We start from the raw sequence: 21,118 nt of genomic DNA on the forward strand, positions 1-21,118 counted from the left end.
TTCCACAAAACGAACACGAATATATGGATGTCATTATGATCATCATCTCTTGAAACCACACACAGCCTCTTTCCCAAACAGTCACCATAGCAACCAAGAAGTTCCATCTTAGACAACCACATATCAAGGTAGGTGATCTTGCTTCATACTGGTAATTTATGACGGATTTACTGGTGCTACCACTCCGTGGGAAAGATTGGAACTGACTTACAGACGGGGATAATGTAATTTGCCTTCGCGCAATTGCCAAAGGGACATTCTTGGGACTGGCCTCTATTTTCCTCATTAGCAAGGTGTCCTGATTAGGGAGGTCAGTTCGGCTAGAATCTAACCTATTCAGCCCAAACCAGTGTCCCTTATAGCGAGAGTGTCCTGCGTCGGTGGTGTCCACTATGTGAGGTTTCTATAACATTTGGACCATTTTGTAACTGGGGTACCTTTTGATTGCATCGCAGCATGGTCTGAATACCCCATACAAATGTGTAGGCCTACTGTACATTCATGTACAGGTGATTTTGGCAAGTATCAATCAAAATGAACCCATTGCTGAAGTGGTATCTTCCAACATAATTACGGTCATATCCTTAGCATGAATGAATCAGTGACGGTGCTGCCACCTCTTTTGGTGCGAGGATTAGATGGTGGTGCCATCTGGGTACAGGTGGTGAACTAGTTTGGTCGTCTTGAAGTGTTTGTTTTGATAGATCAAGGCCAGCGAGACAGCTCACAGTGAGGTCAGGACAAATGACCCCCCACCCCAATGTCACTTAAGAGTTCATGCAGATTTTTTTCATTTCAACACTTGTTCTCAGCTTCGGTTGGCACCCAGAGCCACCTTGTAGTATTTTCATAACAAAAACCCTATTCTCCCATTGAGTAAAGATAACAAGGGAAGGAAGAGCCACTTTCTGTTTCTACATATTGAGTCTTAGAAATTTCCCTCCAGGTTTTTAATTGGGTTATTGTTTTTTTATAAGAATGAGTTCAAGAATATTCTGGATAATCCTTCAGGGGGCTCTTGCTCAATCATCACCTTCTGGGCGTGATAGTGAGCTTGCCCCCTCTTCTCCTGATGTGTTAACATGCGTTGTGTGGGGGCCTAGTTTGTTTTGGTTGAGGTTGCTTCGTCAAAACAGATTGGTCACAACAAGGTCTATTTTCATGTTGTAGGAGAGAGTTAGCCTTTTCAGCAATATTTACTAACTTACCTTGTCCTCTTGTGCCCTCAAGCATCAGTTTCCACCCTGTATGGTCAGCAGTCTGTCTGTAGATGTTTCCCCATGTCACACCAGGCTGTGTCATCTCCTGCTCTATCATACGGCACCAGGTTTTTTTGGGACAGCCTCGGTTTCTTTTGCCGTCAGCTGTCCATTGGAGTGTGCCCGATGGCATTCAGCACACCGGTGGCATGTCAGGCGATACCTTTCGCCTGAAATCCGGAGGCCAAAAAAAATTCCTTAAGGCCAGAGAAGCTCCTACCTCAAGGCAAGTGATGCCCTTTGATCTCAATAGAATTGATACCATATCACCTGTTTCCGTGTTATAAATACCGGTACATCATCAGACTTATTGATTAGCTATCGATCTGTTGTTGCTGACACCTGTGCGACGATCATCGCACAATCGATACAAGCGATTTAGGATTCGATTAGAAGTGGACAGTGATCGGCTTACCATGTCTCTGTTCATGAAAGTCAACTTCAGATCTAGTGTTGTATGTTTGGACTGCGGAGGGAGAACAGGGTTTGGAAGAATTCGGATCATGCGCAGGGTCGAAATGATCGCACCTGGCATCAGGATAGGTACTCAGCAAGAGGCAAACTACTTGCTGCAGTTCTCAATTTCAGCACTGAATCCCCACCTCCGGTTATGAATTTGACTTCTTGCCATCTTTAGCGATATCGGCAATCGAGCAATCAGTGTGACTACCTGTATTGATATCTGGTTGACCGATAACATATCAATCCGTTGATAGACACTCCAGTGACCTACGTTGCATTGATTGATGACCTGTGCTAGCATCACAGCCAAACATCTGCTACAGGCCCGAGACTTTGCTGTTTCTTGAGACTAGGACCCACTGGCAATTTGATTTGCCCGTGGCGATACCTCAAATTGGCCAATCAGTGTGATCACCGGTATCCATTCTGGTCGACTGATTGCATTATTGATCAGCTGATAGAGACAAGCCATCACTGCATGGATTGATATCTGTGAAGGCATGACTGCCAAGCATCTGCTGCAGTCTTGAGTCTCTTATTTGCTTTGGCAGTAGTATCCTCTCACTATTGGATTTGTTGGCAGTCAACAGCAATATTGGCAGTTGACAAATCAGTGTCATTCCTGTTATCTGTATCTGGTCTACGATTGTCTATTGATTAGGTGACAGATATTTGGGTCATCAGGGTGATTACTTTGATTTATAACTTGTAAAGGTGTTGAATTAAATTTGGTGTTTAACAATAGTGATACAGTATAGCAGTGTAAGACACTCAGCTATAGTCATTTCAACCACCCATTGAGCTGCCCAGTCGCCATTCTAGTTCAGTGACATTCCAGTTCAAACCGTTCTGCTTCATCAACAGGAGATTTACATAACATGTCTCAATGACTGTGATCATTATTGTAATCAAACGAACCCAACAACATAACGAGATGATTAACGACCGTGGAAGATAATTACCTCCTTGTGTTGTATTAGAAATCATCAAAGATGTTGCACTTAGGCAAGTATGGAGTCTTGGTGTTCTCAAACACATGTAATTGTCTTATTTTATCAGATAAACTTTAGAATTTGACAATTGTTGCATAATCGGATACCTTGTACCACCCCTGCAGCTGAGTGGACCATCTGTAGTCATTGTTTACATTGTCACTTTGACATTTAAGGGACAATGGGATAGAATGATCTTCATGAAAGTACGTATCAGTGTGTCAGCGGATTAACCCTTTAAGAAGTGATTAAGAAAGTAGTTGCTTTATGACACACCACACCAGTGATGAGTATTGAGCTGGAAATAGAAAGCTGACAAACTGGTTAAAAGTAGGAGATAAAGTAGAAGAAGACAATGTTAGCCTGTTCTATGAGGTAGCCAAATGTAACCTCAAAGCGGCTTAGAAGAAGGCAAGGAAGCTGAACAAGAACCTGCAGGTATCATCAGCCGGCACGGGCAGAGTGAGACAGCATGTCCCAAACATCCTGTAACAATCCATTACCCACAATGCAATTCCTGATCAGCATTTCGGCCAAAATCTGCTGTGGTACTCTGGTTATACCGCATCCTGCTGAAATATGGATATCTAGCCTGAAAATATTGTCTGATTTTGGCCTTATCCCAACATCCTGAAAGAAGCGGTGAGCACAGTAACCTGAGATTCATATCCTATACCCACAATGACTGGCTTTGCCAGGTGAAAAGTTCTTGTGCACAACACTGATTACAATTGCAGGTCACATCTTGCACGGAGCTCTACGTTTTATCCAAAATATCCGCCGACATAATAGTCATCTCACTTCTTGAAGTAGAACCCATCCCATAGACTTACTTCTCGTCAGACAATGAACCCTGCTGTTTATAAATTGTCCTCTGACGGATTAACGCCACCTTCCCTCCCTACGTGGATAATGGATTATTCTGTCAACCAGCAAGGTCGTAGCGTTGTTGACTCGGAATGTGTTAGTCTGTATTGAAATACGATAAGAACATAGGGGCTCACCCCGACACGCGGATAGAAATTTTCATATTAGGAATGATAGATTGGTAGGTTGTAAGATCTATTTTCGGACTATTTTGGATGATTTTGTGCGTCAAATTCTCGATGGGATATTTTGCTGTGGCCTGCAGCGTGACGAGGTTTCTAGGCTGACATGTACAGCTGCTGTGCTTGCGACTCCTGTCACAGAGGAGCGAGGGCTTCAGCCATCTTTTGCAATTACTTGAGGAAATCTTACTATGTCGTGAAATAATGTGATACTCACGGATTACCGTGGTCAGTTAATAGCATCTGGACTGTCATTTCATGGGATTAATTGTGACGTAGTTCATTCTTTATGGTCGACCCGTGCCGGTGTCTCAGTCAGTGGAATCAACAAGATGTCAATCATGTTTCATCTTGTTTTTGGCAATAGTTGAGAAATTTGTGAATTTTTTTTTGAGAATTATGCAAGGATCTTATTTTTCACTCTGGACTGTTATTTCTTGGATTCATAATCAGCTGTCATTCTAATTCCATATACCCTCTCAGGACTGCAAAATTGCAAAAATTTAATTTTTGGTCAACCACCTGCCAGTGTCAGTCGTAAATTTGCTTTATCACAGTCCTGAAGGGTGAATTGCTTATGTCTGATTGATAAAATGCCTTATTTCAGCATCCACTCTTCTCATTTCACCCTCCAGTGCAACTTCTTAAAAAAATTGAAAAATTGATTGTTCTCAGGCTCTCATCCTTTCTTGGTAATGTCCCAATTTGACCTAAATCTGACAATGACCTCCCTTGATAGCTGTAAACGGTAGTTATTTTCAGTCATGCTATCTCTATTATCAAACGTTATCATTTTATCTACATGTATGCAACGTGCTTTTACTTCTGAAGTACTATTTCAAAAGAATTCTTGATGACCTGGATGAAATATTGTGGGAGTTAAATGTGAATATCAATAGCCTTTTCACCTGATATAATGTACAATGTACATGTAGATGTTTGACAAAACACTTAAGTCTCGATCCAAAAGAACCTACTTTATCTGAAGAGTCTCATACATTGTTATTGACTGGTTATTTTGGGAACCCCAATATAGGAAGTATTCTGTGACCTCTAAAATGCCAAGTCTTGACTATTTAGAATCATGAAATGAAACATTCCGAGATGAGGCTAAGAACTCAAAGCTCCTTGATCTGGTCTTTTTCAGCTATTCAAGAGTAGGATTGACACCAAGATTGACGACATGGCAAAATCTGTCTTTAGCTGACTCATCAAAGCTTTTTTCACCTAAACGCAAAACGCTAAAGCACAGTCCAACTTTGGTGAGCTCCACTTAAATTATGGAAAAACTCTTAAAATCTCATTTTGTTTCTGCCAGCGGATGTCCCAAACAAAAACAACTGTATTAAAAATTTATTGGGAAATCGATATGAAGTACTCGGCCCAGCTTGTGTTTATGTTGTTGAGTATCACAAGGACTGAGAGCGTAAACACACATTCAGTACATGTAGTGCTTGAGATCTACCTCTTTGGACTGTTGTTGCTCGAAGGTCCGGCTGTGTTCCCCACAGCTTTTCTTCGACCTTCGTGTCCTTTGGCCAGAATCTATTTCGTAAATCCTGGTACAGGGGACAGTCCTGTAGGATATGCGTTGGTGTTTGCACTGCTGTCTGGCATTGGCATTCTGCTGTGTCTCTTACTCCTATACGTTTAAGATGCCCACGCAGGCCACAGTGGCCTGTTCTTAGACGGTAGATGGTAGTAGCGTCTTTTCGGTCAAGTAGCCACAGCTGATCTGATTGGGGGTGGTGGTTTCCCTGGACAAGCGACAAGCCGCTTCATCTCCGCCACAGGACTGAGGTTATAGTACTTAGGCAGGTTGAACGCAGAAGAAGAAGGACTGTTGTTGCTGAACATCTTTTTTGTAAAGTCTTTTACCAAAGGTAACTTTTTTGCTGGTGTCGAAATCTGAATTTGATCTGGCAAAAAATGCTTTCGATGGAATACTTTTATGTTCAAATTGCCTTGAACTGACAAAGGTTCGGCAATGAGGCCTACTGTTTATGATGCAACAATGGCCATATCAATAATTTCAAGAGTTCTTGTAAAAATTCCAGACACAGGTCAAGCGCAGGGTCATGAAGGTGTTTTCCTTTAATACAGAGGTAACCTTCTTTTGGGCAGGTTGGTGGACTGTTTTGAAACACAGTTGTTGGCATCCAGTGAAATAAACAATTTGTACCTCAACTTGGTGTAGAGGCAACAAAAAATACTGTGTTGACGAAATTAAGCATGTTGAGCTACATGTGTCATACATGTCCCTCTTATATCAAATAGGCTATTAACAGTTGTCCCCCAACTGGCTTAATTGTGTTGACACAGTATCTGCCAATAGTATGCACAGTCTTTATACATAATTGATAAGCCTCTGCACTGTCTCTTGTCTGTTGTCCTGGTATTGGGTCGGACTAATCCTTTACATATGGGCTTAAATGTCTTAAAGTTGCCACAGAAGGTATTACCACAAAGGCCTCGTAATTCAAATCTGTGTGTATGTTATTTTATGGTGCTGTTGTGTGTGATTGATCTCTATATCTGCTTGAATAATAGTGCGATTTGCTACTAGGCCTTTTAGAATGGTCATATAATAACATGGTGTGTTGACATTCGGGGTGAAGTTTGCTAGCCTTGGAAAGACATGGCATGCTGAGTGCAGCACACGGGCAAGATAGTCAAGCATGATAGCTTCAGTAGAATACTAGTCCTTCGCTCTGTAGCATGTTTCTGGGTGAAGCTTGCAAAGCAAAGCAAAGCAAAGCTAGTGAAGACAGGGCATGAATCTCACCAAAAGCATGGCAACTGCTGTTGCTTGACTGAACATTTTGCACCTACAAGTTACAGAATTTCTCTGGCCTGTTGCCCTCCGTGAATCTTCAACATGTAGTAATGTTCGTGTGTGGTGACTGATTGACATATTGCTCAATCAAGTAACAAAAGTAGCCATCTCGCTTGTAGTCGAACATTCTCGAGTTCGCCTTCCCCCAAGGGACACATCATGTGGTGTTCTCTGGATATACCCTCAGTCAGCTGCCATAAGGTCAAGCAACCCGGCCCATTTGTCTCATTGATTATGTAGGATTAGTCTTCAGCATTTGATGGGCTTGTCATATGGTAGCTGGTGTCAGTGGCCTCAGGTATGAGAGAAAGTAATTCGGATGGACTGATAATCTGTTCATTCCTGTGAAGTTTTCCAGGAAAGCTTGAGTATCGCTCGGAAAATATTTTTGTTGATTTATTGCTGGGAGCCATGTTTTCCATCCCAGTGTGTGGATTTCGGTTAAATAATTCATGAGGTTGATAAGTTGTTCTAGCGGCGACCTCTCATGGGAAGTTTTTACAGCTTTGAAAGTTGATTGTCGACACTGTTTGAAATTTTCCGTGCCTCAAACTGAAAAGTGCCAAAATATTGTGATGAGTTTCAGACTTACTTGGAGCCATACAGGGTGACTATTGGTATGATCAAGAACTAATGAAGACTGCATTGTAATTGTGAGAATGGCTTGAATAAAATGCCTGTGGAACTGTCTATGAATGAACCTGAACATGGATAGAGCAGTGCTATGAATATCAAAGGACTTGATGTGAATTTCAAACACCAGATTAGTGTATATACATAATACAAAATGCACAAATAGGTCCATGCCTGTGTATATTTAGCACATAATTCATGCATTTGATTTGCATGATGTCAGGGCTGAATAGTTATTATAGATTTACATGATTATGAATGATGAGGGTTATAAACAATATACTCTTGTTTCTGAGCAGTCAAGTCATAATTAGCGCAGCCAGCTGGTGTATGACCGAAAGATTACCATGGTCCGTCCTTCTTGTTCAAATCTGCTACTAGTCTTATATAGTTGAACATCGAGTACATCCATCGATATTCCACATGTTCTCGGTCTAGTTGTGACCTTGGGCAAGGCTCTTCTCATGAAGTGCAGTTAAATGGCTTGGAATTCATTGTTACAGACCATGGTTGGAAGGGTGCTAACATATTCATATCTAGGTGAAGTTTTGTCATGTCCCAATACAATAAACTAGAAACATCTATTATCCTGGCCCAAAATTAATAAGGGTAATTGTCCCAATGACAGATAAATGCCTTCCTCTCACAGGAGTCTCTATTGACATAAAATTCTCTTGTTGAATACATACCGTTATGCTTTATATATACATGTACACGGCTTTTATCATTTCTGGATAATTTGTTCACTTTGGGAGATATTTTTCTGTGGAATATGTTGGCCTGTTGGAAATGGCTTGTCAAAACACTCGGTCCAAAGGTAAGTTGTTATGTAATTCATTGCGTTAACCACTTCAGGTTGGGATTGCGGCCGTAAAAAGTCTAGGTCTTTTGGATCGGAATTTGGATCTCGAATTGCCAACTGCTCCCATTTGTCAAAACCGCACAATGGGCATGTGAGCTTGATCATGGTGCAGGTCAAGAACAACCATTTTTGAAATAGATTCCACTGCAGTCGAATCTCTTTTGCCTCATTTGTGTTGTGTTTTTCAAAGTTGCTTCTCAAGGTTAAAACCGTCCGTCCTTTTCCCAGTCGGTTTTCTGCCCCAAGTGGATCTCCTAACCAGACAATAACAATCAGATTCACATACGTCAGACGTGACGTTCTTACTCGAGTGGATATCAATAGGATGGCCGGTGGATCATCAAGGAAGGGAGTGCATCGGGGAATTATTGTCTCTTGAAGAAGCTATATCATGCAGATGACGATGTCTAAATTGTCTTGATTCATTTGTGTGCAGCATCCTTTAGTAGTAATAGTACTCCTTCGAGGAGTGCGTTTACTATGCTTCTTTACTTTCGTTTTTAGTCAAGACTGACTGTGTCTTCAATTGCATTGCTGTGTGATATTTAGTCCAATTTGCACTCTCATCTTGTTTGTCCCTCTTCACACATTCACCTCAAGATGTCACTTTCACCATGGCAGCGTTAGTACACCCAGTGATGGTCTGTTTTGCTTTGTTCACTTGATTTAACTCTCAAATAAGGAAACCATATTTAGTCCCATATTGGTCCTATTCATTGAATTTGACCTCCGAATCAGGACACCTCTCAATTAAGGAGAGCATTTGTCTGTGACAAGGGTGTCCTTAAGAGGTTCTACTGTAATCCAAAGAAAAGGGACCTGGCATAGTCGGATAATATCTCTGGAAGCCCCTCGCATATGGTGGTGCAAACCAGCTTATTCTGTGAGTACAAGCCATAGTGCATCCTGCCATCCCCAGTATGATCAACCCAAGTCAATTATTGTTCTTCTGGTCGGGGCATTAATAATGGATGATTAGAACGCAATTTTCATGGCGTTATCATCCGAACAATATGTGGTGAATTGATTGAGAGTGGGACACACAGAGGCGTTAACCCACTAACATCATATCGTGCTGGTTGCATCTGAAATCTGATGCCTATGAGGAGCACAGATGTGTGATTTGTGTGAGTTACACGCTTTTTCGTGGAAAGAATATGCCTGGGAATGCATTCCAAAAATATACAAACACCAAGAAAAATGTGAGGTTTACAGAGCCTGTCTTGACCAAGGTCAAAGTTGAACAGCCAACTGACTGATATTGATCTGATGCCTATGAGGAGCACAGATGTGTGATTTGTGTGAGTTACAGGCTTTTTCGTGGAGAGAATATGCCTGGGAATGCATTGCGAAAATATACAAACACCAAGAAAAATGCGAGGTTTACAGAGCCTGTCTTGAACAAGGTCAAAGTTGAACAGCCAACTGACTGATATTGATCTGAACTGGTCATTAAATCAAAGCACCCCTGTTGCGGCCGGTATTTATTGCCCTGTACTTGTCGGGTAAATTCAATCAAACTCTAATTTATAGCGACAACTACCAGCTTGTTGCACGAGTTCCCAAGTTCTCGCTTCTTATCGTGAAATCTCTATGATTTATAAATATGCGATATTTTGATAACATGGCTGACTTGATGGAGGTATGGGCAGTGTTGTTGAGGTTAGGAAAAATGCTTCAGGGCTTGGGTCATTAGAAGCTGGCTGAGAGGTGCTGGAGTTCTTGGAACTCGGGGAAATTGGGTTGCTGAGTTTGTCACATTGGCTTGGAAAAAGGAAAAGCAACCCTTGATCTGTCCACTGGCCTTATAGTTATGGTTTGGATTTCTTTCACTGAGGAAACTCCAGGCTCCTGTGAGAGAACGCAGCCACAGATTCACATCCTGATCAAAGTTAATGCTCGATTGATTCTCTCATGAGATCAATACATGTTGAAGCATGAAGACCACAAGAATAGGATGATAAGCAGACGACAGCTAGTGTAATATAAAACGTGGCCCGGGGCGGGCAGACGGATTACTGATATTAAACCAATAATATATCATAGCGTTATTCAAACTTTTCATTGTTGGGTGGATTATCTTGGAAAAAAGCCGGAAATTGTAATTGTAATTGTCGTTACTGGATGCAAAATCTTAGTGTAGAATTAAAACATTGTGATGAGCGGTTGCTGACTTATGTCTGTCTCACCTCACTGATGCAGCATGTACTGCTCTCTGTAGTTATATTGTTGTGGTTTTATACTGGAGTTTGTATCGATTTTTGTATGATGATGCATCTGATCAGATATCAATGGGTATGTCTGTTCCAGCCACATTTGGGAGCCATTTTAATGGCGCAACAATAATGCTTTGTCACATGCTACAACAGGGAAATGAAATAATGTGTTCTCTTATGACAAAATGGCTGTAGTGTGAGAGATCCTACTAGACGATAATATGAATCTCTCGACACAGGATTATCACACCCCTTGTCTGTACCCGACGTGACAAACAACAAAATTAGTTGCCAAGGACACAGACTAGTGCCCTGAACATGTCATTAGGCTGAGCCACCAGGCCATTGTCTGTTGAAGGCTGCATGAGAATACTGTTGAGAATGTTGGAAATGTCATGTTGGGTGATGTTCGGCTGATTTTGTCTGGAATGGCCTGAGAGTTCTTAAGCCTTTTAATTTTGTTTTTTGGACAGATCAGTCCTAAATTAACGTGGCGATCTCAGCCTCAATGTAATTTACCACATCATGATCTCCCTGACAGTACATTTCAAGCCCACACCCCTTCATCGTTATCAGGTCCCTGGGCACTACACCACAATGCCTCATTGACAAGACATTCTTCCGAGAAACCTCAACAACCACGTATCCCTGACGCTGTGCATCTTTGCCAAGGTTCCATCTTCTCATTGTGTATTCATGAGCGGTGATACTATCTCCCCTCGCTTGCCAGCTGAAAGTGACATGGCTGAGACCAGCGTACATTCAGCGGTGGTGTATGAGTGCAAAGAGAAGTGGTGTGAGTGATGTATTGATGTATGGGGAGAGCAGAGTACATTGGGAGTAATGTATACGGTTGGTTGATAACATCAAAGACCAACATATGTCTTTTAACTCTCTGTCTACTGCCAGAGGCCTACACACAACCTGCATCAACATGACCCACATAATCAGTAAGAGGGGTAATTAAGGATGTAATAAAACAAGACCACCAAACCATGAACCTTAATTAAGATACTTATTCTGTCCAAATAAATGATTGATGAGCATAGTATGAATTTGAGATGAGATGATTGTATTGTGTGTAAGAATTAACCCTTTCACCACTTGGTCAATTTGAATGAAATTCGTTAACTGAAACTTGTGGCGAATGGTTCCATGTGAAAGGTCAGGTCAAAAGCTTTCAAACAAGTGGTCGTATCAATTGACGCCATCGGACCTTTGAAACATTTGGTCACATCAGACAAACTTTATGATGTTATCCCCAACCAAATATGTCAACATTCAAGGTCTTAGAAATACACCTTGGTTGCCTCTGAACGTGGAGAACACTCTAAAGCAACACTGATCTTAAAATAGAACAGAATGCACAAATCACATGATCACCACACTCGCTCAGCAGAGAAACTCATGAGAAAACGGTCTTAATCACAACACGATGTTTCAAATCGTTTGTAACATGTTGGAATCGTAACAAATGCTAAATGGGGAATACACAGGATTCCGATAAATCGGACAAGGAGGATAAAGAGGTGGCCAATTTGGTATCAGAGGTAGGATTTGGATTTTTTTTCCTCTTGAGTTGGTTCAGCCCCAGGTTCGAGTACATGATATGATGTCTACGTATAGCAGAGGTATAGCAGAGGTTGTTCGTGTGTGTTGCACAGGCCTCCTATCTCTGACCTGTCTGTATGTATCTTCACAGTTTATATACTACCTGTAGCTTCTTCTTCATCATCAACTGCGTTCTGACTTCGAATGTCTGCATCTGAACATCCTGGTCTACTGTGCAAATCTTTCCTCCTCCATTTCTATCTTGCAAGATTTGGGTTGGCGTGTATGAGATTTGGAATGGGTGCACGAGGTCAGAATATCAAGAACAGGAATCAAGTTCAGAAACGCTGTCAAAACGAAGGGAATATTCTGATATTGTGTGCCTGGTGTATGTAACTTCCTACCTGCTTTCAGGGAAAGCCTTGCTCTCTCTATCATATGTTTGTCATCACTGCCTTGACCTACTGTAAAGTTGGTCTGAAACAGCAATTGAAACTGAAGGGATGTCTCCGTCAGGATGGGCACTGTGTCATATGATTTCCTTGGTGAGCATGTCTCGGAAATAATGCAGGAAGGCGTGATTGGGATTGTTAAAGGAATAAAGTTGAGAGATGCATTCAAAACTCATGACAGTCGTTTCCCCAGTGTCTGTGCCATTGACACAAAAGGCGAGTCCATTGGATGCATTCTTTGAAATGCAGGGCCGTGTTTTAATGCCACTTGGGCACATTTGCCTATCAGCATTAGAATTTGCACTTTTTCAACCTTAATGACAAAGGATGTATCCGTAGGACTGTTCTTGTCTATACACCTTTCCAGAAATGGGGCGCTGAGTGTCCGAAATAGTGATGTCATAAGGGGAAACTAGGCCTTATGGTGGAGGGACAAAGGAGATAGTCATGGTTGACCAACACACTTGAATGCCTTTAATGACGGACAAGGGGGAAAAAGTCAGTTCCAATGCAAGCCACCAATTTCGGGAAGCATGTATAGCAGAGTATGCTTGTGACACGCTTGTCCACAGTTCTTTCAATGCGAAAATCTTGCTTAATAGCATGGACATTCACACCCAGTAAATCAAATCAAGACTTGATTGGTTTGTTTTCTGCCATTAGCTGGCATTCACATCCCTCCAATCCGATCCGTGAAGTGGAAAGAGGGCGTCACATGATTTTGTTCTTTTCCAAAAGCGTCTGGCACACATGTGGTAGACTGCGATGAGGCGATCAATACCCTTTACCACTTGTCCAAGGATTGATGGGTGCGTGATGCAGCATCAAGTGTCCTTCCCTTGGAGAGCACTTTATCAACTCATTCTGGGTGTCAGGCTTCAATCATGAGGACTGTTGACATGCGCAAAGCAGATATAGTATTCAAGCATGTTCTCTCTGGCAGTATTAGCCTCCATGTTGTTCAGTTGCTGTACATTATACACTGAGTTCTCGCAATGTAAGCTGCGGCCGGAGAGTCGTGGTGGGGATAAAATCAGAAGGTTCATACCTACTGGCTACTGTATGGTCATTGTATTCGATTGATTTACACATTTGCTTGTACAAGTAGCTCTTGAAGGGTTAAATCTCAACGAGTATAACAGATCCAATTCTGTAACTCTATCTGACAGTTGTATATGATATTGGTGACCTTCTCCAGTAGTAATGATGAAGTAATTGGCCTGCTCAACTGTCATTTCATTATCAGGTTATTCCAGTTTCACAATCTCTGACAAGCATTTTACACTAAGTGGATCCTGTACTTACACAGTAGCTGCTACACTTCTGGGTAAATTCAGGGAGCAACTACCAGGAAGTTGTAGTCAGATGGTAGGCCATTTTGAATACAACTCGGTGACAATACAAATGGAACATGATCTGAATTTTGGCTCACATGTGTACATTTAAGGGTTATGCTGTGATGCTCTTGTCTGATCAACTCCAGCGGTCTGCATCCTTTGAAGCAACCCCTTCTCCACATTGCATTACCCGATCTCAATGGTCTAGTGGTTGTGGCGTTCACCTCGAGGACAGAAGGTCGAAGGGACAAGGCCCGTGGGTAGCTCCTTCTGATGCGGTCGGTTGGTTAGCCACTTCATCAGGTGCCTTGCATGAAGAGTTCCTCGTAGGCCAATTCTGGCTGGCCCTCTCAGCTTTCAGTAGGGGTGACAGAATAATAAACCAACTTTACTTGACACATGCTACTGATATGAAACTCTTGAATGGTGTTGCAACCCTTGATGTTGGTCTTCAGCTTGCTCTCTGCCCTGGTTTCCAGCCTGGATGTAGGCCTATGTGCAATCTAGGCCTAGATGTGGTAACCATCACTTCAAGGATTTATGTTAGCCAGTCTGATGAAAAAGTATGGTTGATGCGGGCAAATCTTTAGTTATCTTGTAGCATGAGTTTCCATTACGGAGGAAGTCACCTGTAGCTAAACCATTTACATTTCATCCAGCTTCGAGCAATGTGTTCTACCTTGCGATTACAGGCAGTGGTGGCTACCGGCAGTATTTGCGTTTATGTGCTGAATGAGAGAGATCCTGAGACGCAGTAGTCAGGATTTCAATCACTATCTACGTTGGAGCTTCGACTTAGCATCCTAGCATTCAGCAGGGTACTGCCCAGTGTAGGCCACCAAGCTTGTTTCAGATCAATGGACCTTTCTTTTTGATTACTGTCAGTTAGCCGAATGGTCCTTTAAAAGAGTGTTGTCCTTACTGCAAGCCAGAAGTGTGAGCACATGACTGATGTTCCTTATCTCTGTGGATTTTCCCTTGAATCGGGCAATTGCTTTGTTACCCAGTTTCCGTTGCATCAGAGTTTATGCACAACTGCTTTACAGATGCCTACTTTGATGCATCTCCCATCCCAGGCCTATCATCAACAGCTGTGCCAGTCATGATACCGTTTATGATTGCCTAGGCCCCTATAACAAGTTGGCCCACATGATTACTGCAAACATCTGCCTATGTTGGAGGCAGGCAGAATACTCATTAGGTCCTTGTTAGGAGCTGGCAATGTGGACTTGAGCGTTGTGGTGCCAGGAGCCTGAAAAAGAGGGGCCATGGGTGCTGCATTTCTCATCAAAATTCCTAGTATTTTCCAAAATTTCACGGTCGTTTTCATGAATAAGATGGAGGAGAGTCTGGTTCACCCCCTTCCCTTGGATATCACCTCCTCTCAATCCCCCCTATCCACATACTTGAGCCAATAACTCCAACCATCAGTGAATTGCATATTTCTGTCAGTGTCCGACAAAGTCATTTCCCTCCCCCTCCTCCCAACTCTGTACTTGGCGATTGTTTTCGTGCAAAACTACTGCAACAGTTTGTTTGCCTCTCGCATCTGACCTGAGCAACTTCGATTTAACCTTCCTTGTTTACATCAGCCAATCACATACAACTGAGAGTCAGGGGAAACTACATCAATCCCCATCAGACAAAAATAGCCTCATATTAATAGCTATCTACCATCTATGTTAGCGGGATGAAGAAATGTACATTTCTTCGCTGGCAAAGAAATGTAGGATGAATGTTCGTCTTTTGGTGTATGTAGATGTAGATAGATACACGCTGATGGCTTAAATCATCGAGGGGCGACTCAGCGCGTTGGAACAGATAATGCCAGGTTCAAAAGAACCATCAGAATGTGAAACACTCTTGTTTCTTTTGCCTAGTATCAAGATCAGATAGCCGTTCTGTTGTTATGGGAAGCAAATGCTTAAAGATATAAGCCAACCCCCTTCCGCCCTTCGATGATGATGATATTGACAGAAGTGAAACACGCTGAGCAAGCAATGTGTCCTTCGGGTGGCCGGAAATTGGTGTGGCAGCTGGCTAATACTGTCTGGCGCTGGTGTCTTTGGCTTCATAACATCTTCACAAGCCACTAACTAACATGCACAGGGAGGAGCATGTGTTTCATTTATCTGAATGTGACCTAGTTCAATTGACAAACTTAAACGTGGTAGAGCTTGTAAATGACCATCCTGAACCACATGATGTTATACTCCCTTTAAAAACGTAGCCAGAGTATGCAAGAGCTCAGTGGTCAAGATGGTAAACTGATGTATGGAAGGACTGAAGGAGCCTCATTGCTTGAACCAAGATGCTTTCTGAACAGGATTGAGTTTTGAGTTGGCCCCTACCCAGGTGCAGACCAGGTATTCTCAACAACATGGGCAACCTCAGCTTTCGATCAGAAGGTTTTCTGATGCACGATTTATGATTTCTTTGATCTATGAACCCGGCTATGTTCTTTCCAACTGCGTGTAGAGTGGTCGCCTATCAAAATAGACATCTCAACTTGGCTAAGATGTACTCTCAAGGGCCTGGCGGCGAAAGTCAACAAGTCTGAATGTCTTTCATAGATCATTACGATAAAAATTTCACTCGAGAAAAAATAGGCCTACTTTATCGGAAATGCAGAGCCAACTGTTGAGTAGGATCTACTTGTAACAACTTCTTTAAAACAACATAATATTTTATATCATCATGATATCTCAAGTAATTACTAAAGTAATCATCACCATCCGATCGATAGTCTTTCTTGCACTGGAGGGTAAAATGAGAAGTGTGGTGCTGCCACCTGTGGCCAGCAGCTAAACTAGCAGTCCCTTCCAGGTTGCCTAGGTGACATGAGCAGATCGAAGACAAAGCGGAAATTTTTCAAACTCTGTTCGTGCATTAGCGGCCAAAATGATGAACAACAGCCGCAACTGATGAAGATCCAGCAGAGAGAATCACAGATCTCGCCGTCCGCCCTTCAAAAGACAGATGTCGGGAGGCCATATTTGTTGCCGGTAATGATTACGGTTGATGTTGAGTTCAAGGCCGCTAGTAATATTTTGATTAAAACTCGAGGTCTTTTCCAAAGTCATAGTCTAAGTTCACAATCAAAATTTCTTTAAAGGTAAGGGTTTTTTCAACGAGAACTTTCCCAGAGTAAGGACAAGGGAATATTTAACGTGCAATGCCCCCCTGGAAGTTTGAGTCAGAGGTTTTTAGGGTGTTAGGTTCAAAAACAGTTTCAGATGGAGTCATTTGCCATATCTAAGAAAACAAAATTTCCCGGAAATTAAAAAAAAAATTTGTTGCCCCCTTCCCCTTTAAGTTAAATCGTGGCAAAAATCCTATGCACATGCCAAACTAGTCACTTTTCCCCAGATGTCCTTCAGGTAAGTGTCTTTAGTTCAGATGTCTTGTCAGACATCCGTGTTTTTGAATTCCATTATGGTACAGTAGCATCTTTGGTACATTTTATCAGTGTCATGTCTCTTGTACTGGGTGTTTCAAAAAACATTGCAAACATTTGTGGCAACTTTTTCTGGAGTAAGTTTTTCATGATTTGATACTGAGACATTTAATAAATCCCAGTTTCAGGCATAACTTATATCCCGGCCATTTGACACTAACGCAATAATCTTCGTCTTTCCAGCATCACAATGACGAAGCCGCCGACCGAAAGTCCGAATCGCCGCCACTGGCACAGCAAGAGGACCTGGCGGAGGAGGTAGGATCCAATACAGTCAGTTTTCAAATTTTTTTACTTAGCATGCGGCACTTTTGGAGAGCCCCGCTTACTCACTGCTAGTGCTGGCATGCTAACTTCGCTTTTATACTCTGATAACTTTTATGGAGTTTGTGCAGTGACGTCACTTTTGACCGGCAGTCCACACTGCTGACGTCATGTATGATATCTGCCGTGGTAAATGTCATGACACCTCTCTTTACCACAATGATAAATTGTTCAAGATGGAACAGGGATGTAAATTTCATGCCAATCTTACCAATAAAATGGCCGATTTTTCTGTGATGGTGACATCTGCACAGACTCTAATAGCACAACCCACAAACTTTCTATCATAAAACTGCTACCAGAAATGATACTCCCATTCTACAGTCAGAAATATGACTTTCTTCTTCATGTCAGAAGATTAGGCACTGAGCGGCCTACATTGCTTGTGCTGGCCTGCTCACTTCGCTTTCAACACTCAAATTAGCTCACATCATCACAGCCCCAGTTGTTCCATTAACTTACTGTCGTAAAATCTGTATATTTTCAAACTCTCAGCTTCCTTCAAGACATGAATGCTGGATGTTTTAAGCTTTAGCTGGAAATTTGTCTTCTCTCAATTTTGTGCATGTTCCACTAAATGTCTTTTATAGAAATATTGATTCCAAAGCCTGAAAGAAGTGAACTCAATGGTTGAGACACCATGGTGCCATATTAATGGCTCTACCAGCGTGACGAATAGATTTCCAGTAAAAATAGACCTGCTCAATCTTTTCTCAAACAAATCTAAAGGGGTGTATAGTACTTGCCTTCCACCCCTCAGTTTCACCGGTCACAAAGGATGGGGCAGGTCTATTATCACTGGGAATCCCATGCTAGTAGGGTCACTGATCGGCCACCCGGCCACCGTGGACGCTAGAGTCAAAATAGAAATGACCAAACTGCGTTAATGGAAATGAACTCTTTGCCTGCTGTGGGATATCTGCTCTGTTTTTCATCTTGTTTATTTTTGGCGGTAATAAATTACATGAAATGACTAATAATTCACTGATTGCTACCAATTGGTGCAGTAGTGTACTTAATGAGGCACATACTATTATGTTGATTCTGCATGGTATATTTCATATGTACAGATACAGAATATGTAATACAGTGTTGAGTGATGCTATGAAATCTTTGCTGCTTTTCACTTTCAGTATTGAGGATCTTAAGTGTCGATGGGTTAAGACGAGTAGTTTTAAAGAAAAGTGTTAGCTGCTAAAATCATGACTGGAAATGGCTAGTTTTGGACCTCAGATCAAAATGTCAAGTCTATTTTAGTTCTATTCTCAGATGATAGATGTCTCTTGGGGCAGCATATCAATTATCTAATGCTATACCCTATCATTCATGTCATTAGATTATCTATCAGCATCTATTGATTGGTGTAGTTCGCTTGTTCAACACTAGGTGCAGCTTATTTGTCTTCACCTTCATTGATTGTCACTGTGACCTCAAGAAGGATGGCCAACTGGAAGTTCGTAATGGAAGAGTTCATACAACCTGTGAAGAGGTTGAATTCCTCGTAACCTCTCCTCAAAGATGCCGTAAAAGACCTCTTCCACCAAGATACTTACTGCTGCGCTGAGAAACTGCCAGGCTGTCAGTTTAGCATGCAATAGCCTATATAGTGCTATTTGTCAACTTAGGCTTAGCCAAAATAACATTGGAAAAATGCTTGACCCGAATATCCAAAAATTGGAAATCAAATTTACCGTCTGGTTGTTTATTTCCTTAACCTCCACCGAGCAGATGGCCTGTTTCCTCGACATACACTCACTCTGGCTATACCCTTCAGTTCTATCACCATGGCAACACATGGCGAGATCGACATTTCTTTATTTTGCTTTCCATGGTAACAGTATGGTCACCTTGACTGGTGGGCTGTCGTGGGGATGTGAGCTAGATTGATGAAATTTTGGAAGGGGACTGTCTGAATGATCAATTCATTAGATCAGACAACATGAAGTCTTGCTACTTTATATATCCACTATGCTTTTATTCACCAACTATCACCGCATCCAACGCTGATATCCAGATTATACTTTCTGCTTCAGCCAGTGCCTCTGTCTGAGAAAGGCTTTCTCCCAATCGGAAGTTTGGTTACAATCAATCTTAGGAGGAATACCGCCAATCATTCTAGCTGTGTTTTAGATACAACCACAGGCCAAACATAACATTTTGAGCACAATTTCTCCATCTTTTTTCATAATTTTCCAGCTCATACAGCCATAATGCAATAAATTACTTCAAAAACAACAATATTCATCTAAAAGATTTTTTTTAACTTCGTTTTCATGTGGCACAGTCATATATGGCAACCACTGCCAGAGACATCTGCCAGTCTTGCTGATAAACTCGGGAATGGGGAGGACATTCCCAGGAAATCCTACCTCGAAACCGAGGATTGCCCTCGAAAAATGTGGTGCTGATTCTCCAGGGTGAAAAATAGCCCGAATAAATCGATACATTTCTATACAGTTGAAAGTTAACGCTTAATGCTTCTCAACTACAGACACACCCAAAAGATCACAGCAAAGCATATGTAACCTCAGGCTAATTTCCGGTAATAGTTTCCTCAAAATCAATATAAACTAGGCTGAATTTCAAGCTGAGTTTATTGTGATTTATGTGCGTTTTAATGCTAGCAATCACCACTTGAGCATGGGGAATAATTCTATGGTGGGGTGGACTTGTTTGATGTTCTACTTTATGTTTAGCATTTCAAGAGTGAAAGTCGCTGTGGAAAGAAATTGATTGATAATTGATTGGTTTTCATGATAGGTTGGACTTGAAAAGCTGTGCCCAATCGTTACCCAATTTTCGTCAGAAATAGCCACCTCTCTAGCTTAATATAAGTGGTGATTTGAGAGGAGGTGGCCATCGGGGAGAAAGTTGTGTCCCAAATCTTTACAATTATTTGCCATGTGTCGGTCGTATTTTGAGATGACTCCCCCCATGCATCAGAATGTCTGGCGATGGCTACCCCCTCATGATCCCGTCAGTTACCCTATGAGATGCCCCGTTCCATCGATGACTTGCGTGACATAATGGCGGACAGAATAAGGGAAGGCAATGCAGCAACATCACTTGCATCATCTGATTGGCTTGCCATTACGTCACCTCAAACATCAGTATGCAGATCACACCCAATCACAATCATTTGAGATAGCCCCTTTAAACATATTAACAAATATTTTTCAGACGGCCTCCTCATCTCATTATCTAATTGCATAGATTGCCCCCCCCCCCCATTATATCAAATAACTTAAGATGCCCATACTGTCTGATCAATTTTCATTCGTTCTTGACACATTAATATATCTCGGAGATTCCCCCTCCTATCACATCTCCGTCAAAATCACAAATCTAATATCTGTTATTGATCATGACAATCATATCCAAGATTACTTGCCTCGTTTATGTTTCCGTGACAACCTTTGACACATCCCCTACCCACAATTCCTTGCGCTGGCAAGGAGTTCTTCGGATCTCATCTTGGGGTGTGTTGACACCATCAGAAGTCTTGGGCTTCGGCTGATGTTTGGTGGATATTCCACGGATTCGCGTTCATGATCAAAGGATTCTAGAAATGTGTGGCATTTAATTCATGTGTGCGAAGTTTGAAACGATTGATTCACTTTAGGATCTGTTGAAATGAATCTTTGTATTTTCAAATTTGTGCCAAGTTATAAATTATTCAAATCGATTA

The 21,118-nt window shown here is 41.9% G+C and overlaps 1 protein-coding gene across 8 annotated transcripts in view; it reads left to right on the forward strand.

The window, feature by feature from the left end:
* Positions 1–21,118, forward strand: part of LOC135499323 (triple functional domain protein-like) — a 145,868-nt gene that overhangs the window by 87,951 nt on the left and 36,799 nt on the right. For 7 of the 8 annotated variants that reach the window (XM_064790067.1, XM_064790068.1, XM_064790065.1 and 4 more), the window contains one exon: positions 17,290–17,379. In XM_064790067.1, the coding sequence (XP_064646137.1) occupies positions 17,290–17,379 (90 nt within the window). The remainder of the gene's footprint in view (positions 1–17,289; positions 17,380–21,118) is intronic. The other variant, XM_064790063.1, reaches the window with a different exon arrangement.

The sequence above is a fragment of the Lineus longissimus genome, chromosome 15, assembly GCF_910592395.1.
Source record: "Lineus longissimus chromosome 15, tnLinLong1.2, whole genome shotgun sequence".
In the NCBI taxonomy this organism is placed as follows: domain Eukaryota; kingdom Metazoa; phylum Nemertea; class Pilidiophora; order Heteronemertea; family Lineidae; genus Lineus; species Lineus longissimus.